The sequence below is a fragment of the Cololabis saira genome, chromosome 23, assembly GCF_033807715.1.
Source record: "Cololabis saira isolate AMF1-May2022 chromosome 23, fColSai1.1, whole genome shotgun sequence".
Lineage (NCBI taxonomy): Eukaryota > Metazoa > Chordata > Actinopteri > Beloniformes > Belonidae > Cololabis > Cololabis saira.
The window spans coordinates 15,348,286-15,375,548 of NC_084609.1; the positions used below are offsets into that span (position 1 = coordinate 15,348,286).

Genomic DNA, 27,263 nt, shown 5'->3' on the forward strand with positions numbered 1-27,263 from the left:
TTTTCAGCAAGTTGTGATTTGTATTATTTTATCTTCTTTTCTCATCATTTTATCTCATTGTATTTGTTATTGACTGTTTAATTGTGTCTTGCCTCTTTTAATGCCGATGTAAAGCACTTTGAATCACCTTGTGTTGAATTGTGCTATACAAATAAACTTGCCGTGCCTCAATAGTTTAATGAGCACTGTTTAATGAGCCCCGGAGCGCAGGTGGAGCGGAAGGAGCTGTGCAGGGACCGGGCAGGTCAGCAGCGCTGCGGGGCAGCAGATACTGTACCTGCCCGCACTCTACCAGCTCCGGACTTCCTGCTCCGGGACCAGGACCTGCCCCTCCGGTGTGACCGCGGCTCTACCTGCCGCGGTGTGAAGCAGGGGGACCCGCCACCTCGGGATAAAAGGTGAGTTTGGGGAGTTGTTGGCTGGTACGGAGCACCGGGGAACCGGAGCTCCACCGGGGCGGAGGGAACTTGACAGCCGGCCGGACCGCGTCTCCGAGCGGGGAGGAGGCGGCGCCGCTGCGGGCTGGTGACGGCGGACCGGTGACCGTCAAAGTGGAGCGGAAACGGGGGACTTTGTCGAGCCTCTGTTTGAAGTTGTTTAGGGTGTTTTGTGTTTACAGAAAAACAAGACAAGGGGTTTAAATATCGAAACTTTGTGCTTATTTGTATTCATCGAGGCCTACCTAGCAAAACCCCCGCTGTAGAGCGGGCAGAGGTGTGGATAGGCGCTTCCGGTTTCACATTACAAAATAAAACTTCATCATTTGTCATATCTGCATGTATGAATGTATGTATATGTATATGTGTATATAATAATAATAATAATAATAATAATTCATTTTATTTAACGGCGCCTTTCATGTCACCCAAGGTCACCTTACAGAATAAAAACAAAACAATACAATAATGGAAATACAATAATAATAAAGTAGAAATTATAATACATACACACATACACAATACATACAATCAAGGAGCAACAGTACAGATACCAGAACAGTATGGTGGGAGGTAGTGTGTGGTGACCGGTCAAAGTGAATGGGCAAGTTTAAACAGGTGAGTCTTGAGTTGTGTTTTGAATGTGGTGATGGAGTCTATTTGTCTTATGTATGGGGGGAGGGAGTTCCAGAGTCTGGGTGCCGTACAACTGAAAGCTCGGGCACCCATGCTGCTAAGGTGTGAGGTGGGAGTGAAAAGAAGTCCAGCAGAGGTTGAGCGGAGGGTACGGGAGGGGGTGTATTCTTTCAGTAGGTCACAGAGGTAGGTGGGGGCTAGGTTATGAAGGGCTTTGTGGGTGAGGAGGAGGTTTTTATAAATGATACGGTATTGGACTGGGAGCCAGTGGAGTTGGATAAGAACGGGGGTGATGTGGTCAGATGACTTGATGCGGGTGATGATCCGGGCGGCCGAGTTCTGAATGAGTTGTAGTTTGTTGGTGAGTTTGGTTGGGAGGCCAGTGAGGAGAGCATTACAGTAATCGATACGGGATGTGACGAATGAGTGGACCAGAATTTCGGTGCTGGATTGGGACAGTGCTGGACGAAGTCTGGAGATGTTGCGGAGGTGGAAGAATGCAGTCCGGGTGATGTTGTGGATGTGAGGTGCAAATGAGAGTGTATTGTCCAGAATGACGCCGAGGCTCTTGACGTGGGGGGAAAAGGGTACCGGGAAGCCGTCGATGATGATGGGAGGGGCGGGAGAGGGTTGTGACTTGGTGAGGGTGGATTTGGAGCCGATGAGAAGAGCCTCAGTTTTATTGCCGTTGAGTTTTAGGAAGTTATTGCTCATCCAGGTATTAATGTCGTGTAGGCAGGTGGTGAGGGAAGCGGGAGGAATGGCAGCGGTGGGGTTGGAGGAGATATATATCTGAGTGTCATCGGCGTAAGTGTGAAAATGGACCCCATGGTGACGGAGAATTGAACCTAGGGGTAGGAGGTAGATGGTGAAGAGAAGTGGACCCAGTACTGACCCCTGGGGGACACCCATTGTGACACCCGTGCATCCGGATTTATGGTTCTGTAGTTGGACAAACTGTTGACGGTCAGTGAGGTAAGATGAAAGCCAGGAGAGTGCAACACCAGTGATCCCAATGCCAGCCAGGCGGTCCAGGAGTATTGGGTGAGAAATGGTGTCGAAGGCTGCGCTGAGGTCCAGGAGGATGAGGATGGTGAGTAGGCCGGAGTCAGCTGCACGGAGGAGGTCGTTAGTGATTTTAACCAGGGCTGTTTCAGTGCTATGATTGGGGCGGAAACCGGATTGGAAGGGTTCGTGGAGTTTATTTGAATTTAGGTGGGACTGTAATTGTGCTGCTACCACCTTTTCCAGAGTTTTGGAGATGAAGGGAAGGTTGGAGATGGGCCTGTAGTGATTGAGGTCAGATGGGTCTGCACCTGGTTTTTTTAGGGTGGGTGTGATGGCAGCTAGTTTGAGGATTGGGGGAACGGTTCCAGTGGTGAGGGAAGAATTAATTATTTTGGTAATCATGGGGGAAATGGATGGCAGACATACTTTGACAAGCAGGGTGGGGAGGGGATCGAGCTGACAGGTGGTGGTTTTGGCTTTACGAATTAGTTCTGAGATGGTGTGTTCTGATACCGGAGTGAAATTGGTGAGAGGACTGGAGAGGGGTTGGTTGGTGGTGGTTATCCATGGTGGGTCATTTGTGGAAGAGCGTGTTGAGGCCAGTTGATGGTGAATTATGTTGATTTTGGAGCTGAAGAAGTCCAGGAAGGCGGTGCACTGGTCAGTGGAGATGTCTGGAGGGAGGGTTTTTGGAGGCTGAAGTAAGCGGTTGACGGTTGAAAAAAGGACTCTATTGTTTCCTGTGACAGAATTAATGAGGTTGGAGTAATATGATGATTTGGCGGTATTAAGTGCATTTTTGTAGAGCTGAAGGTGATCGGAGTACATTTGGATGTGCACAGTGAGTCCGGTCCTTTTGCAGAGTCGCTCCAGTTGACGGCCTGTGGATTTGAGCTGGTGGAGGTCAGGGGTGAACCAGGGGGCAGAGTGGGTAAATGAAACTGAGCGGGTTTTAAGTGGAGCCAGGGCAGTGAGAGAGGAGGAGAGACAGTTATTGTAGTGTTGTACCAGATCGGCAGGGGAGGAGGATGAGGGGGGATTGGGGAAGGAGCTGATAAGGGTAGAGAGATCTGTGGGGTTGATGTGTTTGATGTTTCTGAAGGAGATGATCCGTTGTTCTTTGACTTTGTGCAAATGGGTGTGGATGTCATAAAGAATGGCTTTGTGGTCCGAGATGGGGAAGTCCATGATAGTGAGGTTGGCGAGAGTTATGTCTGTGCAGCAGATTAAATCGAGAATGTGACCTTTGCTATGTGTTGCGAGGTTGACGTGTTGTGTGATACCAAGGCAGTTTAGAAGTGATGTGAAGTCGTTTGCTAGGGTGCAGGATGGGTCGTCAATATGAATGTTGAAATCGCCATGGAGGATAACAGTAGGGGACATTGTGCATACAGATGTTAACAGTGACGAGAATTCAGTAAGGAAAACAGCGGAGGGTTTTGGTGGTCTGTAGATGGTAATGATGATGATGGGTTTGGGTCCAGAGAGTTTTACAGCTAGGCATTCAAAGGAGGAGTGTTGGGGGACAGTGAGAGCAGTGACTTTTATGTTTTTACGGTAGATGAGAGCCAGCCCCCCCCCCCTTCCAGTGGCGCGGGGTTTACTAAAAAAGGAAAAGCCAGGTGGGGTGGTTGCATTTAACTGAGTGAAATCATTCGGCTGTTGCCACGTCTCTGTGAGGCAGAAAATGTCCAGAGTTTTGTCGGTGATGAGATCAGAGATGAGAAGGGCCTTATTGGTTAGTGATCTGATATTAAGAAGACAGAGTTTGAGACAGGTGAGTGGTATATATGCAGCTGCTTTGGGCAGGGGAGAGAGTACACTGTGATTGACAGGATTGATATGGCGGTCTGTGCGGGGAGGGGGGCGTGGCTCCTTGAAGGTCACATGGAAACGGAGGGGTCTGACAGTTATAATGGTATCGATTGGGCGACCGACAGCAGGGGGTGTAATAACAGCAGGGGCCTGTAGGAGGAGCGATTCACAGATGGCAATGGATGTAGTGACAGCAGGGGCCTGTAGGAGGAGCGATTCAGAGATGGCAATGGATGTAGTGACAGCAGGGGCCTGTAGGGGGAGTGATTCACCGAGGGAGGGGGGAGAAGAAGAAGGCACTGGTGGCACGGGGGAGTGGGCGTGGCATGTAAATAGTCATGCATGAGTGTCCTGTATATATATGGACACACCTTCTCATTCAAACAAATGGGGAAGTGTGTCCAAACTTTTGGTCTGGACTGTGTGTGTGTGTGTGTGTGTGTGTGTGTGTGTGTATATATATATATATATATATATATATATATATATATATATATATATATTACATATACACACACACACACACACATAGTACAGAGCAAAAGTTTAGACACATTTCCCCATTTGTTTGAATGAGAAGGTGTGTGTGGTTGTGTGTGTATATGTATATATATAAATGGGGAAGTGTGTGTGTGTGTGTGTGTGTGTGTGTGTGTGTGTGTGTGTGTGTGTGTGTGTGTGTGTGTGTGTGTGTGTGTGTGTGTGTGTGTGTGTGTGTGTGTGTGTGTGTGTGTGTGTGTGTGTGTGTGTGTGTACAGTATATAGTATAGTACCCATGTAATAAAGTGACTGGTGTGAGTTTGTATTGTGTGTATGGACATACTCGGTGCCATGCTGTGGACAATTATACAATTTAACTGAAGAAGTCCAAGTAAAGTATTACTTGGTTACTTTGAATGATTTGTCATTGTGCATACGTCTCAATTTTAGTGACCTATTATGGCATTTATTGTATATTTTAAAAAGGCCTTGAATGTCTTAAAAATAGGCTTTTGATTGTTTTTTCTACATAAATTAGAAATTCAGCGTCTGGGCCATGTCTTTATTTTTACCGCTTCTAACCTCCTTCTCTATGAGGGATTCTGAGTGGGCGGGAAGGCTATGATAATGAGGCTCTGTGCTGATTGGCTGCCTGACACGATGACGCGAATGACGCGATACACCGCTATGAAAAAATGGTGGACGCTCCTGCCGGCGGAGTTAAGGCTGATTTATGGTTCCGCGTTACATCAACGCAGAGCCTACGGCGTAGGGTACGCAGCGACGCGCCCCGTAGCCTACGGCGTAGGCTCTGCGTCAATTTAACACGGAACCATAATTCAGGCTTTATGCGATGCAAGCGTCAATTCCATTGCTTTATTTTCTATTGGACTGTCCTAACTGGCCGCAGCGACGCAGCGCGATGTGGCGTGCCGTTTTGAGCTGAACATTTGTCGGACGCCCTGCTTCTATTTTCTTCCTGTCGCTCGCGTTGAAAGTCGGTTGAAAGCTCTGTAGGAAAAGGTCACAGATGGGGAACAGCTGATCCAGTTAGTTGAAATGAGAAGTTATCTCTATGATACCTCCTCATTTCACTACAAAAACCTCAATAAAGTGGCAGCTGGCTGGAAGGAGATGGACAGAAAGCGTCCGATGTCACGCAGTGCGATGCGATAGTCGGACGCTCGCATGCAGTTACACGGTTTTATAGTTGTGGGCGTTGTTTGCATTTTGGTTACGTAACGAAAATGCGCCGAATCTGAACGGCTCGTAGAAGTCACATGAAACTGGATGGCTTATCCGGGCGGCTGTACAGACACTAGAGTTGTCCCGATCCGATCACGTGATCGGAAATCGGGGCCGATCACGTGATTGCAGACTCGATCCGGACTCGGACGTTATGAGCCGATCAGGAATCGGATATATATATATCAGGGTTTCCGTTGTCCGGTAATTGCCGGACTTTGTCCGGTAAAATATGCCGAAGTCTGGTATTTTATAATCTCTCCGGTCAAAATGTCCGGTGAAAATACTTACTGGCGCCGACATCCACGTGTGCGTTGATTTATGGTTCCGCGTCGCACCGACGCAGAGCCTACAGCGGCAGCCATTGGTTAGTTTTTTCTTTTTAGATCCGAGGCTTTGCGTAGATGGTGGCTTCCGCAACCTTCAGGCGCTTTTTCTGCGCAAGCAAGCTTTATAGATGAGCCTAGGACTGAAGCGGAGCTGCGGCGCCGACATTATGGTTCCGCGTCGCGGTGACGCGGGACCATAAATCAACGTGGAGTAGTGGGCTCGGAGCGGCAGCCATACACCGCATGCGCGCAGAGCACGCCTGTTTGTTTTGAAGCTGAAGCAGCCCTATGCTAAAAAAAAAAAAAGAAAAAGAAAAGAATTTTTTTTTATACTGACGTAAGAATGTTCAAGCTGCCTACCTCCTATGCGCTCAGTTTACAGTACACATGTTAAAATATAATAAAAGGGTCATCCTGCATAATTTTCTTTTTCTCTTCTTCATTTTTTATTGTTTTATAAAAGTATCGGATCGGGACTCGGTATCGGCAAGTCCTCAAAATCAAAGGACTCGGACTCGGACTCGGGGGCAAAAAAACCTGATCGGGACATCCCTAACAGACACTGCAGAATTTGGTTGCTTTCCTCCTTCTCTGAGTTGGCAGGCTGAGGGGAGACCACTTTATATATGTTAAAGCAAGAGAAAACGTGTTTTTCATAATAGGTCCCCTTTAAAAGGCAAACTTGTCTTTCAGTAGGAATTAGGTGATGATGTTCGGTTGACTGGATTACACATTGTTTATAATTTGGCTCTGTTTTTTTGTTTATAGTTATCTATGTTCATTCATGGTTGTAGTGAAGGTAGAAATATATCAACAACCTCATTGGTGTTGACAAACTTCAAGCCTAATTGATGGTGGGCAAAAAAGGGTGTATTTGATATAAAATACAATTTATGGAAGAGTTCTTCAAAATTGTCGTGGTACTAGTTATAAAAGCTAATCCTCATAAATTGTTTTCTGGATGAATTCCTTTTAATTTTTTCAGTAGGTCTTTTCATTTACCCATCTAGTTCTTTTTTTTAATTTTATTTTGAAAGCGGTTCAGTCCGGGCTTAGTTCGGCTGATGGTTGTTGGCTTTACACGAGTGAAACCCCACCGGGCTGCCTCCCGCAACGGAATCGATGCGAGCGAAGGACCAATCACAGCCCTCCATTGTCTGAGGCAGCGGGCTCCAGGGCTTCTGATTGGCTGTAGCGATCTGCCAATCATTTTGATGAGCTCGCAACTGCTGCTGTGTTTCTACACCAGCGTTAAAATGAATCGAGGTCCGCAGTTGTTAACCCGGTAAAACGACAAGACCATTTGGACCTAAACGGCGTGCGCTTGGATGCAATTTTGTTCATGGGGATGTGTTTTGTAAAGTTGGACACTGAGTGATATTTCCTACCGTAGGAGAAAGGGATAGAGTTACCTTTTGCGGAGAGGTACGTAAAGTTCGTAAGTGTCGTATGAAAACCGGATATAAAGCAAACTTCTTATAAAATAAAAGCACCAGAACTGTTAATTACGCTGTTGTAGTCTGACAAAGTACTAGCCTTGTATATTATGTATCGGTGAAGATTAACTGTTTAAATTGTGGAAACAATCTTAAGCTTGCTGTAAAATGAAAACGAGGGAATAAACTGTTAAATCTCAAAAGCTTGTGCAACTTCACAGATGTTAAGAAGGCTTCAAATTTTATTTTGAAAGCTGTAATGAGAAAGTGTTGCGTCAATGCTGTCATCTTGACCGTGGTGTGACCCTATCCTTCCTATCCCACTTCAGGATAATGCGGCTTAAAGTAGTCAGGAGCTTTACAGTTTGAAAACACAAGGCATATATATGTTCAGCTGGGACTAAAATAGCCTTAAGACCTAAAATGTTATTAGAGGCTGTCTTCCCTGCTAGATGGCTGTGGTAATTCAAGTACAGGGTGACTAACTCCAAGTATGAAATAAAAACAACAGAAATGAGACAAAAATCAAATGAAGAAATACTGTTCTTCTCCAGGACATGTCTTTGGATTGTTTTAATCTTTAGGGAAAGTCTAAATCTATCTTTTGCTGTGCTTCCCCCCCAGTGATAACCTTTAGTGGATAGTGTCTGGCTCCGCTGATATGAACTGCATGTCTGGATGTGTCTGCGTCCAACTATTTGCTTTATCAGCTTTTATTTAGTCATTGTGCCACTGTTGTTTTCTTGGATGACCCCTTTCCCAACTCTGATGCAAAATACAGATAGAAAAGTGGGATCAACCTTCCTGTGAAAGGCAAGTCACACTATTACTACTACTACTACTACTACTAGAGGACCGTCAGTCCTGCAACTAATCCATGTAAACAACAACATAAAAGCAATAAATGCTGACACTGCTGAGCTTAAATGTCAGGAGAAAGATTAATTTGCAACAGACAAGAAGACCAGAACGTTTTACTTTACTTTTACTTTTACTTTTTACTTTTCTTCTTTGATTAACATCCTCTAAATGAATTAGACGGCTTCATTTTAAAGACTTACAGTTAATTAGGAAGTAGATTTCATCATGCTCATCAAGGTGTAATTTTTCTGTTTTAATTTGTTTATACACTGTGTCCAGTTTTGCAATTTTGAACCAAAAGTGTTTGAGATAATGGGATAAATGTGTGTGGTGTAGGGATGGGTGATATTTTACCGTTCACGATAAACCGTCAATAAAATTCCCCACGGTAAGAATTTGCCATCTCACGGTAAAAACGATAAATTGAGGAAATGAGAAAGAAAGAAAGAAAGAAAGAAAGAAAGAAAGAAAGAAAGAAAGAAAGAAAGAAAGAAAGAAAGAAAGAAAGAAAGAAAGAAAGAAAGAAAGAAAGAAAGAAAGAAAGAAAGCATTTATCCAAATAACGATAGTCTTTTCTTTCTTTCCTTCTTTCCTTCTATCTTTCTTTTTGGCATTTATCCCAATAACGATAGTCGTTTCTTTCTTTCTTTCTTTCTTTCTTTCTTTCTTTCTTTCTTTCTTTCTTTCTTTCTTTCTTTCTTTCTTTCTTTCTTTCTTTCGTTATTGGGATAAATGCCAGAAAGAAAGAAACGACTATCGTTATTTGGATAAATGCCAGAAAGAAGGAAAGAAACAAAGAAAGAAAGAAAGATTCCCGTTGATGACACTTTTTGTATTGGTATTTTTTTTATCGTTATTGGGATAAATGCCAGAAATTATCGTGATACATTTTTTTGTCCATACCACCCATCCCTAGTGTGGTGTGACTTTTATCGTAAACATAGCGATTAAACTTATGGAATGAGATTCCACAGACTGGGACACTATTCCTTGAACTCTGTCTCGTTTTTCTGGTCTGCTGATGCCTTGACACTCATAAAAAATTCACGGGGATCAGGAGTATGAGCGGCTGGGGGAGTATCACAGACACTCTGTAAAAGTCCAGCGTTGCTGCTTTTTTTAGGTTAAAGGTCTGATTGGTCTCATTGCCACTCTGTTTCCAGTGCACCATTATCAACACTTGACCTTTTCACACAGAACCTCCTGCTGACTTTTATACCGTGTGGCATTTTAGAGACCCATTGAGTGTGAAGGTCTCTACTAATAATAAACGGTCTTTTCAACTATTATTTGATATAATCAGAACTCGCAATGTAACACTTGGATACTCACAGCTGAAACATTAAAGGTCTATTGTGGTTTTAAATGATTTGGGATGGAACAATATTTAGTTTGATCGGTGGATTAAAATCCCCAAATACTCTAGTATGGCAGTGGTGTTAAAGATGACTATGAGCTATAAAATTATCTTTGTGTTTGACAAGCTGGGACCAGGAAAGACCTTGGTTGGTTTAACTAGTTCATAACTGTTGCAGAACTATTTTGTGATTTTTAACAAGTTAAATTGCATCAGCTTTTGGCTCTACTCAGAGTTTCATTTTTAATACCGTATTTTCTGGACTATAAGCCGCTACTTTTTTCATAGGTTTTCAACCGTGCAGCTTATACAAAGCTTCAATTCTGTGGACTTGTCTTCCACCGCTCGGGGCGCTCAAACAGATAAATAAATAAATACCGGTTATTTTCTCTTGGTTCTGTCCCGTTTTAATCAGCAAAGTTGCTGCCGTGTTAAAAGACACTGTTAGGAAAGGATCTATTTAGGTACAAACATGTACATCATTTACAGTTCAAAATCCTTCTGTAGATGTAGTAAATATCTAACAACATAAATATCTGGGGCTTGCATATCTTTTTTTTTTTTTTTTAAATAGAGCAGATGCGGCTTGTATATCTTTTTTTAATTTTTTAAAAAATAGAGCGGATGCGGCTTATATGCAGGTGCGGCTTATAGTCCAGAAAATACTGTATTTATATTATTTTGTTGTTGTACTTAAGAATCTGTTTATGACCGAATGAAACTGCTGGTGTCAGTCAGAGTTGGTTTCACTTCGGACCCTTGGTTGACTCCCGATCAAACACCAGCTGTTTGAAGCTCCCGCTAGTGCAGATCATTTCTCAGAGCCCCCAGATGGATGTGGAGCAAAAAAGAAAAATAGATGAACCCATTTCAAGCTGGGAATTGGTTTTATTCAGTGCTTTTTGTGACCATGGAAAGTGTGCATCCAAGATTGAGGACCAAGGCTCCAGCGCTCTGCAGTAGGAAGGCAGTTTTGTTGTTGTTTTGTCTTTTTTTTTAAACAGATTGCATCTCATTTCCCCTGTGTTGTCGTCAGTCTTGTATATCTTTTTCCATGCTGACAGAAACAATGATGACTTTTTTTTGGGGGGGTGGGTATTTTTGTTTTCCAGTTACTAAAACAACAACTGGATACGGAAGCTCCTAGTGGAAGCAAGAAATGAGAGAAATAATAACCTCAAGTACGCAGAGATACTTTGATTTCAAGTCTGTGTTGGTGCTTTTTCTTTTTTTAGACAGTAGACTTCGCAAAGCTTCTGATAATCGTGATATGATCATCATATTAGCTCCTGCATCTGATTATAAGCTAGGGTTACAACTTAAGCAGAATGTGAGTCCTGCGATTTAACTAGTTTTCCAGCAGCTCTTCTTGTGGCTGTTTAAAAATTAAATCAGCTGCCTTATCAGGTATCGTACTGGCTCAAAAGTGGAAAAAGAAAAAAAAGGAGTATTGAATTACCCTTTTAACCTTGAATAAATTAAAATTTTAACTATCAGTGTTTCTAACCAATACTGAAAGGATATTAATCTATTAGTTTCCTATTGCTTAAAGAAAAAGAAAAACATCCTAAAAGATGTCTTGACACTAGTTTTGGATCAGTGACAGGAAAAATATTGAAAAACCTCGGACCCGTGAGGTCAAAACCTCCACTAAGTTGTTCTCAGTCTTCTGTTCTCTCTCTCTCTGTGCTGCAGTGTTTACAGAGCCTCAGCAGAAACTATTTAATTACTCTGTCAGTGTGTTACTGTTAAAATCCTGGCGTGTTATTAGCTACATTGTCAGTTGGTTCCTCAAACTCGAGCAGGTTTCGGCTATCTGAGTGTCTCACATGGCGTCAGAGCTCAACTCGTTTTCTGTCTCTCAGCCACACGCTGAAGTCCTAGCTGTGTTCATCCTCTGCGTGGGAGTGATCCCAGCAGTCCTTGAACAAACAGATCCTGTCAATAGGTTATAAACAGATCAGCAGAAAACAAAAGAAGGATTGAGAGGAAAAAAGAAGAGAGCATTACAAATGAAAGGCAGTAAATGGAGATAAAGCAAAGGTAGGATGCAGGGGTCAGAAGTACAGGACAACAGGATCCAAAGAGACTTGCTTTACTACTGTAAATGTCTGAAGCTGCATGTCTGTTGTGTTTTTAAAATCTGGTTTTATTTGTTTAGTTTGTGCACAACACTTTTTCAAATTAGGTCTTGATCTCAAGATATACTGTAAATACAAGTTCGATCTCACAAGCGGCAAAATACAATTGGAACAAATTAAAAGAAATGACAGAAATCAGAATATTGGTTTGAATTTCATGAACGGGCCCAGGTTTTATGACCAAAAACAGTCCTGCGGTGGACTTTACTTTATTTCCAGGTGATGTCACATACAGTATTTATTCATGTTCTTCCTGGTAGTTTAGGAAGGTAAACTTCAACCTGCTGTCCTTGGTGGTTAATCCGACTGTGCACCAGGGTGATATAACCTGCAATAGAGTATCTTTAGTTTATTCATTAACATACCTGTACCACATCTCGCTTGTTTAAACGACACAGGTCTTCAAAACAAATATTACAGGGAAGTCAGTGTGTTAACAAAGTTTAAACTGTTCCTTTTGAATTATCACTTATTGGCTTATGCAAGTTCTGAGCTGGTGCAATTAAATTTTATATGGCTTTAAAGACACTTTTCATCAAAAGCCGGCTGATACGGTGAAGTAGGCAGCTCACCACATACCAGATGTAGTTAACACACATGGGATTTCTGCATTTCGTCACTGCTGTCGAGGCCTTGGCACAGATCTGTGGCTGCCGCCCGTCTTTGTTGGCTACTGGTCTCTATTGGCTCAGTCCACTGCTCTTTTAATACCCGACTTCAGAGCAGCAACACACCACCAGATGCTGACTCTACTGCTGGCCGGGGCTGGTGCATGTGTCGGAGAGAGAGAGGGAGAGACCACTGCATTGGCTCCTGACTCTGCATCAAATGTAACCAACCTGATGTCGGACGAACGTAGCCATGTGTGGCCAATATAGAGTTACTGAAAATTGTGCACTAAATCGGCAGCCAGCTGCTCGTTTTCTGTTGTGATGCTCAGATGTCAATTTGGCCTGTGTTCATGTCGGTGGGTGGTTGATTCGGTTCAGATAGGTTTAATCAGTACAAAGCTGCATTGGTTACTCTTTAACAGATCATAGCAGCAATCAGACGTCCCTTGCAGCTGCTGACTCCCCGAGTCTCGACACAACAAAAGAGCTCTTGTTTATCAAGGGGCATTGTGGTTTAACAAATGCAGATTTTTGAATAGATTTGCACTTTAAATCTCTAGTGTGGCTCCTTCTTTCATTTTCTAATCAATTTTACTCAAGAATTGACTAGTTAGTGATCCAATCCACATTGTAATGCATGGAGTAAAGCAGAATTGGATGGATCTAGTAGATTACTTTGTAGTAAAAGCTTTTTATGACTTATCTAGTGTGTTTCTATATTAGCTTTACACCAATCATACCTCCAAAGAGTTAATTGTAATTATTTTAGAACAATGAATAAGAATATCACGACCAACACAACTTCCTTAACAATGAAATGTTTCTGTCCGAAGTGTCTTCTGATTGGTCAAATTGATATAAGCTTTCCTTGAAGGATGGGGGCGGCTCATCAAGGTGTGCAACGTCTGTTGCCATCAGGATGGGACAAGACCTCAAAGGGGCAAATGAAACTAAAACAAGCAAAACTTTGACAGAGTTTGGAAATCCATCAGTAGATATTTGCACCCTGCGTATGAAAGTCGTCAACTGTAGGAACGGCACAGTAGGGTTTGCACATTGACATTTCTCTTTTGGACGCCTGTAACTGGAAACTGCTCATTGCATCCTTGCTACCAAATACACATTTCTTCCAAGCTATTGTGGAAACAAACAAAACACAGAAGCTGACAGATCCTTCCTTGGTGTTTCGATTGCGGAGTCCATATATGAGATCAATTTTACAGTATGTCAATTACATTCGGGTTTTCCCTTGGCTGGACAGGTGACATGAAGATCCATGTCTGAAAGCTGCCTTTAGTCCATGGTTCAATCTCACCAGTCAAGGCAATCATAGCATGGTTCATTAAAGTCTCAAATAAACTCCCACACCAGAGTTGGCAACACTTGGATACACTCTCTTGATTTTGTAAAGAAATGCATCTCTTTTACACCTCTTTGAGCTTAAGGTGATGTCATGCAAGTCAATATTGCAGTTCTACAGACCAGACCCATACCATGATGTTTCATTCATCTTCTGAGTCTTAAGGCTGAATTATGCTTCTGCGTCAAAATGACGCCGTGCCTACGGCGTGTGGTTTGGATCGACGCAGAGGACACGCCGTCACCTGCGCCGTCACTGACGTGCACCTCCTGAAAATTGTAACTATGCGTCGAGGAGACGCAGACCACACGCAGACCGAGAGGGCTGTGATTGGTTCGTTTGAAAGCGAAGCGTTTCCGGTTTGAATCAGTAGTGAACTTCCAGGGCTCTTTTCTTCGTTTATATGTGATTTTTTTTGTTTTTGTTTTTTGCACAATAGTTGTCCTTATCTCTTTGATTTACTGTGACCGGAAAAAGTCGGATAAACCATTCAGAAAAAGATCGCTAACTAGTGGCCGCGGGGGGTACTGCACCGCGACCAAATGAAGAGACGGAGAAGTCAGAAGGGTTCAGCACGGCGTCACGGCTGCGGCGTGTGCTCTGCGTTGGTGTGACGCAGAAGCATATTTCAGCCTTTAGTCTGGAAAGCTGTCTTCCTTTGTCTAAATAAAAAAAACTTCCTTAAAAGTGCTGAATTCTTAACATTGATGAAAACAAGCTTGCTTGCATCACAAAGAAGTTTCTCAGTATCATTTCTTCTCTTTTAAACTGATTTCCACCCTACTGAGATAGTTTGGATGTCATAAATAGATCAGCAGCATCCTGATTAAGACGCTGCTCCAGGAGGTGGAGCTCTGCCGAGGCGTTGATTGCCGAGACCTGTGACAGGTCACCTACATTCCCGCACCGTGGCAGACGTTCTGACCTCAGAGTTTGGTTCAGCTTCTCCCAACAGACCTCAGGTCTCCCGTGACAATGTGTTTGATTAGCTGCGTGTGCTGCAGCTTCGTTCAGAGCCCAGCTTCGCCCTCTGCTCGCTGGTGTTTCCGGTCAGGGGCAGATGTGAACATATGGTGCATCTAATCCCAGGTCACAACCTTAAAGCTAAGACTGTCAGCCTTTTGAGATCTCACTTCTTCTCCGTCACTCTGAAATGACAAATAGATTGGCTGTTAAGGAAAAGTGTTTTGAAGTTGGAGTACATTTTATAAACAAGGTTTTTGCACGTACAATTACCATTGGATGTTCAAAATGTTGTGAAATGAAGTGGTGGTTGGTATTTTGAAAAGACTGGAAACATGCTAGAAATGGGGTAAAAAAGAAACGCATCTTGCTGTTCTCAGAATTATTGCTGATAATTCAGTTGAAATGCATTTTGTTGCAATTATTTGTTACTTGTTGAAAACATCAAACTGGTGAACTGTTTCGTGACATTGTAAAGATGAAATGATGAATCCACTGTCTTAAAATGAAAAACCACTGGATTCTTATATCAAGATGTTTAATTTTTTCACTTGAAAGGCTATAGTTGCATCCCTCCTACACGTGAACCCTGCAGAATAGTTTTAGAAGCTAGATAGTAAATACAATTTTGATGGTGATGGACAGCTCGGGGCCCGTAGGGCAGCATCAGCTCTTTCCATCTTTTCTTTGCATAAATCTCAGCTTGGTCTGCGTGTTTGAGATTCCCTCTGCTGCTAAAGCGTTCTGCTGACCTGTGCTGATTTCCTCGCTGCCCTGGATGATATTAGATCCTCCACATCTGCAGTACTTTTGCTCATGGTGGATGGGAGGAGTGGGTGGCGGACTTAATTTCTACACCAGATGCATCATTTCTCTCTCCACAGCCTGCAGGCATCTAGAAGGTGATCAAATTACCCATTATTACTGCGTCCTATCATCAGATTACTGTAATTTTGCCAAGCGATCAGGTCGATATGGGTGGATAGATTCTCACAAACACAAAACTTGCCATTTCCATCACAGCAAAATGTTTGTGTCTAGACTCGTGCAATTAATTGACCACATTTGCATAAATACGACGCTTGGAAGCGCCGCCTTAGTAACACGACTTTGTCTCTTATCCATTCCTTTGGCATTGAACAGCTGAGGAGGATGATGAACAAAATGTCAAACTTTGTGATCTTAGATGTTTTTGTTTTTGTCTTCAGCACTAATCCTTTGATTGTCACAAGTTTGTGTTTTGACTGTGGTAACTTTTACCAAGGACTGTAAACTATTGGGAGTATGATGACTTATCCTCATTTCCTCCTACAATTAGCTCCCAGAGTACAGGGGGGATTCAACACGCCCCTGGGGGGAGGCTGCACTACTTTTGAGATGAGATGGAGCTTTTTGGGCGGGGCTTTCTCTTGTCAACTTCCTGTTTCTCTTACTTCCTTTTTTCTGTCTCAGTCAGAACCCCGTGTTTAAGGCTCAGGTGTTTCACAGAAGTATACATTAGTGTAAAACACGGTTTTACATGTGACTGCGCTCTGATAGCGGGCTAATCATTGAGTGCTTTTCTTTGGTGTCCTCTTCAGGTCATGAGTGCCTCTACGAAAGACACAGTGGAGAATAACCTCACCTGTCCAAAGCCCCGCCCGACCTGGGCTTCGTCCTGCCCCCCACTCCTGCACATCCACCATGAGTAAGTAAAAGTTTTACTAATTTATTGAAAGCTGGCTTTTCATGAGCATTTATAAACAGTTTGTGTTCGCTTGAACCGAGTCTAATATTGACATTAAAGTTTCATTGACGGTTTCATTGTAGACCATTGTAGTGTGTGTGTGTGGTGAAGAATAAATGTAGGGGCTTCTACAACCCCGCAATCTCTCAAATCATGCACATAGTACCTTGTGTGACCCCCGTCTACCATGATGACAGAAACATATGGCACAGAAGAGCTGCAGCCCTTGCTGTTTCATCCCTCATCAATCACACCGCAGAAGCGTGAAGCGTGATGGGGGGGCCAATGTTGCAGGATGAGCACTCCATCAGCTTCATCTACAAGTGTGTGCGTGTAAAATTATAAATACTCTGTGTGTGTTCTGCTATCAGCTCAGGCGTTGCGCTGCAGTGTATCAACGTGACTGTAATGTTCTTGGCACGTTGTCTTGTATGTATGATTTTTGTCTCGAACGAGGAGCTGAAATGTTGGTTCCTGTCTTCTGTTGTGGTCATGAGATGCTAGTGGGATGAATGCTGAAGAATCTTTGTGCCAACCCAAAGTAAATACACAGTAGTTTAATGTAGCATCTAATATTTATCTCAGCAAAACCAAAATTCCAGAAATTGCTTCTTTTTTATCAGTTTATCAGTCGGTATTCAGTGTGCTGGACGGTAGAAAAGAAAAGTCTGTTTTTGAATCCTTCAGATATTTATTTGCTCTTTGATATCGAGCCACTGCATTCTTCAGCTGTACTTTGCAGGTTTTCTGGTCTTCTTGGCCGATACCCCATTGAGCAGATAAGGACGGGGCCAGGATTGGGTGTGAGTTACCAGGGAAACCCTGCACTTATTAAGCGTTTACTTGAAGGCATTTGGATTAAGCAGATGCTGCTAAAGAGGGAGTGTTGAGAGGTATAACCCGATTACTGTTTTTCCTTTTGCACGCTCTGCCAACCAAATACAGGCACGTGTGTGTGTGTGTGTGTGTGTGTGTGTGTGTGTGTGTGTGTGTGTGTGTGTGTGTGTGTGTGTGTGTGTGTGTGTGTGTGTGTGTGTGTGTGTGTGTGTGTGTGTGTGTGTGTGTGTGTGTGTGTGTGTGTGTGTGTGTGTGTGTGTGTGTGTGTGTGTGTGTGTGTGTGTGTGTGTGTGTGTCCTAAAGGCATGCATGCTTAAATACAAACAATTTATGACCTTTGACTCTAAAAACTCTTAATCGTGTCAAAAAAATCCCCCATGAAACCGATTTTTCTAGTGGGTTACAAATGGATGCAGGAATCAAACTTGACCATGAAGTCATCAGACTTCCTTCAACTATTAACACAACTTTTATGATGACTAAACGGTCCCTGTCAGGTACGAATGAGGTCACTGGAGGGAAATGCAACAGAGGAACAAACTGGGTGTGTGTGGATTCTTTTCTGTTTTGTTTTTTTTTTTGTTGCCTTTACGGCACACGAACGTGGCGCTAAGCAGCGGGAGCTCTTTGGGAAAGGCTTCTGTGTGTTTCATTATTTATCTCAACCTTTTGATAGTGACTCTCTCCTGGAGATGGTTGACGATGTTGATATCCTGAACTAATTACCCTAATTACCCCCCCTACAACACGCACAACTGAGACAGTTAAAGAGCTGCTGGCCTGGCGCAGGGCGGGGTTACCTTCCTCTGAGTCTCCTAATAAGGATGGATGACTCACTTTGGATGCGCTTCCCCCCTTTTCTTTTTTTTTTTCATTGGAAAAAGACAAAAACAGGGTCAGGACATGAGGATCATCATGTCCACTGTTCAACTGCTGCAAATGCTCTCATTTGCGTCAGCCTCACTGCCGATAGAGCGCCCCCACATGGTGGGGTTCAGGACGTTCAGCTAACAAGTTTCTGACTGCATGAGACTGCACCTCAAAGTCTGTATGTTGTTGAGCAGAATTTCCACAAGATTTGGTGATATGTGATTTCCAGCATATCGTCTGCAACGCCACGTTGGAGCCGGTTGCAAACGTTCCACGTGCTGAGGCTGGCAGCTGTGGGGCAAACTATGTTCTTGTCAGGACTTGTCAGCAAAGCTGCTGTTAAGTCAAGTTTTCCTTGACCATGAAGGGAGTTGTACATTTAATATACGACCAGATTTTTTTATTCATTTTTCAGTGCTTTCACCAATTCCTCAACTGTTTCTGTGCATTTTGTTACTTTAAAGTTACACCAAGTAACATGTGTTCAGTAGAAGAGATGAGAGAGACACAACCATAGTGTATCCTGCAATTTAGTTTTTTTCTTTTTGCCTTTTTCCTGGTCCTCCTCCTCGTGATTGTCATCCACAAGAGTCTGAAACAAAACGCTGGCTATTTTGGTAGCAATCTTACCGTTTTGATTATTGGCATTGTAATAGGAGATCTTCAATCTTCTCTAGAAGTTTTTAAAGCTTGGTCAGTTGATTGTGGGGTATTGACTTTGTTCGTCTTTTTAAAAACTTGACTGAACAACGCACAGGACGCTGGTTATTCTTTTCACTGTCCAGATGTTTAGAAATCTTTTTCCCTTTTAAGATCTGCACCAAAAAGTTGTTCTCTGGAGAACAGTTTTTTTTGCCCCTGCTGTTTTTTTCAACTCCTCATGGAAACTCACCTGATCCCCACATGGTGAAAGGAGAAATACTTTTCCATCCTGAGAGAGAGGTTTCTAAAGGTTTACAATTTTCTGATTTTTAAAAAGCATTCTGATGTGATCATCTAGAGCTGGTCTATTGTTTACATGAAGACTTTTTACTTTGGACTAAACTTTGACTTAAAGTGCTTCATGTAAACTGTTGAGATCTGATCACTTTGACCACATGTGTACTGGCACACTGATGGATACATTCCTTTAAACAGCACATTTTTTATGAGCCACGTTTCTAGATCAGCTCTTGTGAGCTTTAGTGACAAGGTTTCTGCTAGGCTTTCTTTTCTAGCTGGTTCATTATCTTCTTTCTCTGCAGTGACTGCAGCAGAAAAGCTTTGGGTCCATCATGTAGCTCTCACAAGCTGGATTTCACACCTTTTTTAAACCTTGGTGTTTAAAGCTGAAGCGTTTAAACTTAAACTGCAGTTTAAAACAATAAAGTGGCATTTTACTTTCAAATAATGTTAAACGATGCTCAGAATGAAGTTAGTTCAAGCAGTGTATGGTTTACAGTGTCTGTTTAGAATTCAGCAGACTGGTTCAGAATGAAAATGGCAGCGTTAAAAAGCCTTAGTCTTTAGTCAGCCGTCGTCCACTCACACACAAGTGTAACAAATAAAATGTTGTGCATTTAACACTCTTCATCTCCCTCGTCTCACATTTGTGGCCCAATGTATGTTTGTCAAAATAGAGCTCTTTATGTGAGTTGGGAAGATCTGAAACATTTGAATGGCTCTTCAGGTTAATCAATGTACTTCAGGATTTTGCAGAATCATTCATTTGCCGACTGATGTACAACTTGTTTTTGTACTTGGTGTTACTAACCTAACTATTTGGATATAGACACACGTGATGACACGTTCAATAACCAGGCGTGATCTAATGAAGTGAGATGCACTATTTATTCGGCCAGTTGCAGCTTTTAAGTCTGACCCGCCAGTTCAGCTTTTCACCAATTCCGACTTTCCTGTAATCACCCGCATACAGTAGGATGATCAATCACTGGAAGATAATAGAGGCCACAGGCTGTGTGCAGGCTCTCTTGATTTGAGCCTTTTGCTAGTTTGTCATTATTGAGCATGCTCAGCAATGTGGTGCTCTTTGCAGAAATGGATTAAGTTTGTTGTCCCAAATATTGAATGAACGGGTTTTGTCAGTGGTATACATATGATGCATTTACCTACTAGGAAAATAAACTGTTCTTTGGTGTTTTGTTCAGTTGTGACCAGTGATCAGCCGATAGTTAATTGCGAGCGGTGAAAAGTTGAAGCAGCTCGTGTGGAAGGTCTAAAAGACTCAAAAGACCAGAAATCATTAACCAAAGTGCTGTTATTAGAAAATAACCTGTCACACAGAAAGAAAGGTAGGCTCTTAATTAAAAAACTTAATTAAATTCCGATGGAGACGTGGAGAGATTGTGTTTTGGTCAAACTGTTATGATCAGCAAGGGGCAAAATATTGTTTTGAAAGCACCAAAGGATCCTCTTTTATTACTTACTACTTCCACATTTGTGCTGCTACACAATTCAGTTAATTCTCTGGGTAAAACTTTATTAGATATCTGTGATCATCTGCTCTGCCCAGACAAGACAAGCACACGCACCTTCAGGCTGCTGTGATGCAACAATCAGTAATATTTATGAACGCCAGTAGCTGTTTGCCTCAGCAGCACGACAAAGTCGTCATATCAGGTAATAATAACACGCCGCGGTTCTGTCTGCAGTAAAAACACCTGCCAGTCCTTCCCCCACACACCAACACTGTTGTAGGAGAGGGACCCAGAGAGGAGGGATACCGCTGAAAGAAGAGGACATTAGGAGGCACACGAGCCTTGTAATGGTTTCATCAGCGCTGTACACACTCGCTTACGTTAAAAGGACGATAATGGCTCCACGAAGCATCAGACAGGCAAGGACTCTGACACCATTAGTCTAGTTTGTCATAAATTAACATAAACAAGCCTTGGTTAACCTAGTACACGTATTGTAGTAAAGTTTTTTTATTTTTTTTATTTAACCTTTATTTATCCAGGAATAATCCCATTGATATTAAAATCTCTTTTGCAAGGGGGTCCTGCCCAAGAAGGCAGCACAATAGGTCCACATCAGTTACACATTGAACAACATTGAACAACATCAACAAAAGAGACATAAAAAACAGCTAAAACAGTTTGGCAATCACATCACTACAGTATAATCACTCAATGTTTGATAAAAGAACATGTGCATTCAGTAGTCAGATAGACCTTGATCCTAGCTTTAAAATCTAGCAAACTTGGGAGATGATCCAATTTAAGATGACTCTGTAATTTATACCAGGACGAGGGTGCAAATGCTTTGAAGGCCCTTTCCCCAAAAACAGTCCGCGTACGAGGAATAGTATACATTATCAATCTATCGTGCCTGAGACTACAGCTTTTGGTGTTGACTTTGTGAACCAAGAGAGAACACAAATAAGGGGGCAAGTCACACAAGATGGCTTTATAAAAAAGACAATACCAGTGTTCCCATCTACGATTATACAAAGAAGACCAGCCAACCTTCTCGTAAAGACTACAGTGATGAATACGAAAACCTAAATCTGTTACACATCTTAATGCTGCATGATACACCGTTAAATCCGTTAAAGTTAAATCTTTCAATCTTTCAATCTTTATTTTGATGGTTTTACAGTAGAAAAGTCAAAATATTCAGTGGCACAGAATATACATTACATGCTTGTGCATAATTACGGTCTCCTCTGACCTCGCAAGTAGGTTTGTAGGACAGTAGGAGTATGTGGCACAGACGGTTGTCTCCGGCACCTACACACACACACACACTCGCCCACACACCTTCATGTCTCTCTATCAGAAGAAGACTGATGTCATTGGGAGGTGTGCAGAGCGCACAGCGTGTCTGGGCGTGGTGCTCTATAATTATCTTCTGAAAGCCTCATCTGGTCTCCATCTGCTGGACCTGGGCACAGTTGGCTCCACTTTACGCTGTAACGAACAGTCAAACCGGGTCTTTAACGCTCCAGCCTCCTGCCAAGCATGCAACCTTGATTAAAAGCTTGTCGAACATGCAGGTTCTTTTTATAACAGAAATGGGGTTTGGTTTATTGTAGGTTCACATGTCAACATCTGCAGGCTGCTCAGCAGATTTAGTTTGTCTTTGCACCCTTTTGGGAAGCCAGAGTGCTGCTTAACGTGGCCTGTCAGTTTTGTTGGGTAGGTGTCGGCTAACGGCACTGATGTGCCGCTGCAGCGGCGGTTGTTCTGCGGCTCAGACTCTGCTACTCCAAATAAGACATTGTGTCTTAAGAAAGCACTGGGTCCCCTGTGGCCGGTTGGCTCTGATAGCTAGTCGTGTATCTTGTTGCGCAACGAAAAGTACAGCAGCATTTGTTGTTGTATTGGTCGTGTCTCAATTTGGGATTGCTCCTTCCTGTTTACCAGAGCTCGTCCTCTGTTTGCATGCCTTCTGCTGATAACCCCGCATTTCTGACAGCACTTGAAGGCAGTGTTCGTTCTTATTTATTTATGTATAATTTCTGTGTTAAACTCTTAAGTCCTGACATTATGACATGTCTTGCTAGATCCAGATATTTGCAAGCCTCTCTGCCAAAAGAATAACAGAAAAGCTTGTTGCTAGAGAGGACGGTATGTGTTTGTTGGGAAAGCGCCGCAGGAAAGAGGGTTGTTTCAGTTTATTGCAGTTCCGCTGGTCCGACAGGTTTATCAGCCAACCGCACTTCCTGCACTTCAGCTTCTTGTCACCTGGATCATGCTGTGAATTTGAACTTGAACGGAGATTAGGTATTAAGTTAAATCAAGATTTTACGCCCAGGTGACAGGCTGTTTTCATTAATTGTGGCGTGTCAGATCCACATCTAAAGTCTCCTACAGAGAGGAAGTGAACATTACCACTGCAGGCATTTGAACACTGGATTCTCACGGTAGCAGGTTAATGCTCATCAAGCTTTTTATAAAATCCCAGCGCTACTTCTAGTGGGTTTTATAACGGCAGTTCTACACTTCTCTTTTCTTGTTCAAACAGAATCCAACTTTATTTTTCCAGCTGCTTTGTCAGCGTGACCCAGACCCCATTAAATCAGAATCTGACATGTACGACGGTTACCACTAAGCATCAAATTGATTAAATCTCTTTGAGAGGTGCCTCCCATTCTCCTCTGAAGCTACTTCGCTCAGCTTTTATGGTAGCTGCTGTGAACAGTAGAAATATGAGGATGGGGGGGTGGGACAACTACTTTTATGGTATTTCTTTCCAAATATTTCCGTCTTTATCTGAAAGCTGATTGTATTCAAAAAGAAAAGTCCTTTTGAAGTGCATCTGCTGATGGCAAAGCAGATTGATTTCCAATTTTCGTTCAGTCATTTAACAATCTAGGGACATGATCCAGAAATTCTAAGATCTTAGATCTATTTGACCAGAAATCTTAAAAAAAAAAAAAAAAAAAAGCCACAAAGTCAGTGTGTTGGGGTATTTTCTCTCCTCTTTTCCAGTGTGCTGATTTTCTGAGACCACGTGTGCTTCAAGTAAACGAACGGGTGCTTGATGTAACATGATAACTTGTGTACAAGCGACAATCCTTTTACATAAGAAATCAAGCATTCAAGCTCGATTGACACTGAAGTAAAGTGAGGAGATGGGGAGATGAGGGCAGGGCATGGTGTAGCTCGGCTGCTCTGGGCTTGGAAGGGAAACCTGAATTGGTCAGTTTTCTGTCACTTATAGCCTGCTTTCTTTATAAATATATATATTCTCGAAACCAAAACATGCTTTTTTCACTGACTCCATCTTTTATTTGCAGCCCCTACCAGTGGTTTTCTCTGTGACACTGAATGTCGGTGACTTTGTTGTTTTAACTGTGATGTGATTTCGTTTGCTTGTGGGAATGCCGCTCTTCCACCCTCCCTCTCTCTGTGCTTTCCTCTGGTTGGTGAGTGATACTCAGATGTCATGTGGTGACAAAGGTGCTTCATTTTTTTGAGGGGGGGGGGGGGGGGGGGGGGTTGGCAAAGGCAGGGGACTTACAGGAAGGAAGCTTTGATGAAATACGATTACATCTCTCAGTAAACAGGCGAGCAAGAGGAAATGGATCCACTGACCCTCTCCTTTGGGCATCGGCGTGTACTTGCTAAGGCCACGGAGAGAAATATGATGAGTAATAGTACTTCACAAAACATACTTTAGACCTGTGTTTGGTTTAGATGGTACCGTCTTTTAAGAATTGGCCTTTTCTTGTCTGGTGTTTATGAAACGGCTGGACAGATGGTCAACTAAACTGTATCAGTTGTGCTCAGGGCTGTTCTCCTCTTTATAACTTAATTTATTTTCTTTCCTTCTCAGTATTTGTGGCAGTAGTATGGCCTTTTTTACTTGGGTGCTTCACCTGCTTCTTCTTTGCCACGTCTGCAAAGGCAGACTAAGAAAATATTTGATTTTTCAAGGTGCTCAAAAAAGGAAATTAGTTTTGAAAGGCCAAAGCCTAGTCATGCTTGTGGAATCCCTTAAAATCACCAAAATCAAACCAAGTTTGATCTTGCATTTGTTGGTGTTTGCAAAAACAGAACTGATCATTTTCGGTTTTGTGTGTTTTAGATGAGAGCTATAGTTTGTTCTCATAAAGGGAAATGGATGTGACACCTTCCTGCAAAGGAAAGGACCTCCATAAGGGTGTTTTTTAACTTGTCATCTCACTCTTGTTTTATTTTTCTGAGCTTCCAAAAGTTAAACCTAAAAGTTTGGTCCATGAATAGTCAGGAAAACCATTTCCCGCTTCCTGGTTAGTTTTGTTAAAATCCGGCAGACACTAAGGGCCAGTCCCAATACACCCCCTAGCTCTACTTTTCAGCCCTACCCCAAAACTTTGCGCGTTCCCGTGAGGTTAGTAGTGTCCCAATTCCTCTTTGCATGTAGGGCTAGTGGGCATATCAAGGGCTAGGGGTATCAATCTAGCCCTACAGAGCGAGGGATTTCAGATGCTGACTTCGCGACCTAGGGCCAGAAAAATTTCCCAGAATGCTTTACGTCATTATTTGCAGACTGAATCAAACAAAAAAACATGGCAGACATTTCTAATTTTTAGTGAATAAAATCAATATTTTGAGTTAGTTTCTGCATAAAAATGTGTTTTGATTACATTTCAAGCGAGAAATATATATTTTACTTTCATAATATTCACTTAGTGAATGTACATAATCATTCGCCTGGTCATTGTTGCGTTGTATCTTCAGATCTCGCCAGAGTAAAGGCTGATTTATGGTTCCGCGTTACACCAATGCAGAGCCTACGGCGTAGGCTACGCCGTAGGCTCTGCATCGATTTAACGCGGAACCATAAATCGCCGACGGCTCTTCTCATCCCCGAAAACATCGGAGCAAATTTCTTAACAGGCGTTATTTGGATAAACTGAGCCCAGGTTGGGGATCTTAACGGTTACTTTTACGCCTGGAAAAAATCTTAAAACTTAATAAAGTGGCATATTAACAGCGTTACAGCGGAAATTAAAACAGCTTTTAGCTCTCGGCTTCCTGATATGGTGTGACGTATGTGCAAACGTAACTACGCAGTCGCTTACGTACCTGAACGTAAACCACACAGTGACGTAGCAAGTGGTGTCCCAATGGGACACCACTTGGAAGATTACAAGGGCCCTACGCCTGTGGCTTCATTTTTAGGGCTAGTGTTAGAAAGCAGGGTGAACATTGGGATTGGCCCTAAAACAAAGAAAGAAATCCTCCAAATATTCTGATTTTAATTAGCTGTAGTTCCCTTCAGTTGTTTTTCTTCAACAATTAAAAATAATCCTTTTTAATAGGCTCATTGTTTCAGGTCTTTCTCTTTATCTTTATGAATTACTAATTATATGTTTTATGGAGCATAGCATCAAGCAGTAATTCTGGCTCGTCCATGTTGCTGTCGATCTTTCTCCTTCTGCACACCTCTTCAGCATATAACTGTTAAATTCCAGATGATGCTGAAAGGCCTTCTCTGCTCGCACAGCAGTGAACATTTAACTGTCTGTCTGTCTTGGACGACTCGGTAGTCAGGTGGAGTTTGTTTCTTTGTTCATCTTCTTAAGCAAATCACAGCTGATAGCACTGACGACAACACCTAAAAGTACCAGTAATTTAATAAACCTTCTTGGGCAAATAATTCGTGAAGTAGATGCTAAAACTGAGCAGACTCCTGCAGTAGAAATTGTAAAATGTCTCAAAATCTCCATCCGTAATAGGTAAGTTTTTCTTTAATAAGACAAAATTGAATTTCATCTATTTTTTTGTAACCTTTTTTTAAAATATGCTTACTTTTTTTTCGTGATTTTTAGGTGAGTGTTTTAAGAAGTGGATTTAGGTTTTGTTGAATGGATTTTTGTACTAGTTTGCACACCTTTTTCATTTGTATTCCTACCACTGGCTGCAGCTTAGACGTGCTGCCAGAGGCGGTCCATATCATCTCATGGTTGTGGGAGAACCATTTCCATCTGTTTCTCTGCTGCCAGGCAGCTCCCCAGAAATATTAGGCCTTGGGATTTCAAATTGCAGTGCCCTGTAGTTGCTCTTTCTTGATGTTCTTGACAGATATTTTCTGAGGACCCTGGATGTAAGCCTCACTGGCCTAGCAGCAATAGATAAGGGATGGAAAGAGCGATGGAGGAAATTACATTATCAAGCCATAAGAGTAAAGGATTTGACTTTCATGAGGAATACAGAGACCCATGAATTGCTGCCACTTCAGAGAGAGATTCTTCCAAATATTCTGCTGAACCATCTAAGTGCCAGAATTTCCAGAAACTTCTTTTTGTTGAGCTTGCGAGCATTTAAAGATGACACAGAGGGACTTTTGAGATAATTGCTGCACATTTTAAACAAGATAATTGCACCAGATTACAACCCACTCTCTGTCTTTTGGCTCTCTCCTTCAGAGACGCTAAGAAAATGGGTTTTGTCTCCACAAGCTTCTCGTGGACTCACTATATTTAGTTGCCATGGTGAACCGGGGCCCTCCCGCTCAGGAAGTTTAGTCCATCAATACTTAATATGTGTACAGTGAAGAAAGCTTTTTGAACTTTTGACGTATGTTTCTGCTCTCTGGAGACGTGTTGAGAGTTGACCCAGATTTCACTCTTCTGCAGTTCACGTTGTTGTCCTCGAGCCATTTTGTTGAATTTGATTTTGATTGATTTCCTTGTTTTGAAAAAAACAGCGCACTTCCC

The 27,263-nt window shown here is 42.5% G+C and overlaps 1 protein-coding gene across 2 annotated transcripts in view; it reads left to right on the forward strand.

The window, feature by feature from the left end:
• Positions 1-242: 242 nt before the first annotated feature.
• The window catches only part of usp6nl (USP6 N-terminal like), a 91,827-nt gene continuing 64,806 nt past the window's right edge, over positions 243-27,263 (forward strand). The window contains exons 1-2 of one of the 2 annotated variants that reach the window (XM_061714167.1): positions 243-398; positions 16,260-16,366. In XM_061714167.1, coding sequence (XP_061570151.1) covers positions 16,363-16,366 — 4 coding nt within the window. In that variant the 5' untranslated portion in view covers positions 243-398; positions 16,260-16,362. Of the gene's footprint in view, positions 399-7,167; positions 7,376-16,259; positions 16,367-27,263 lie in introns of those variants that run through there. The other variant, XM_061714166.1, reaches the window with a different exon arrangement.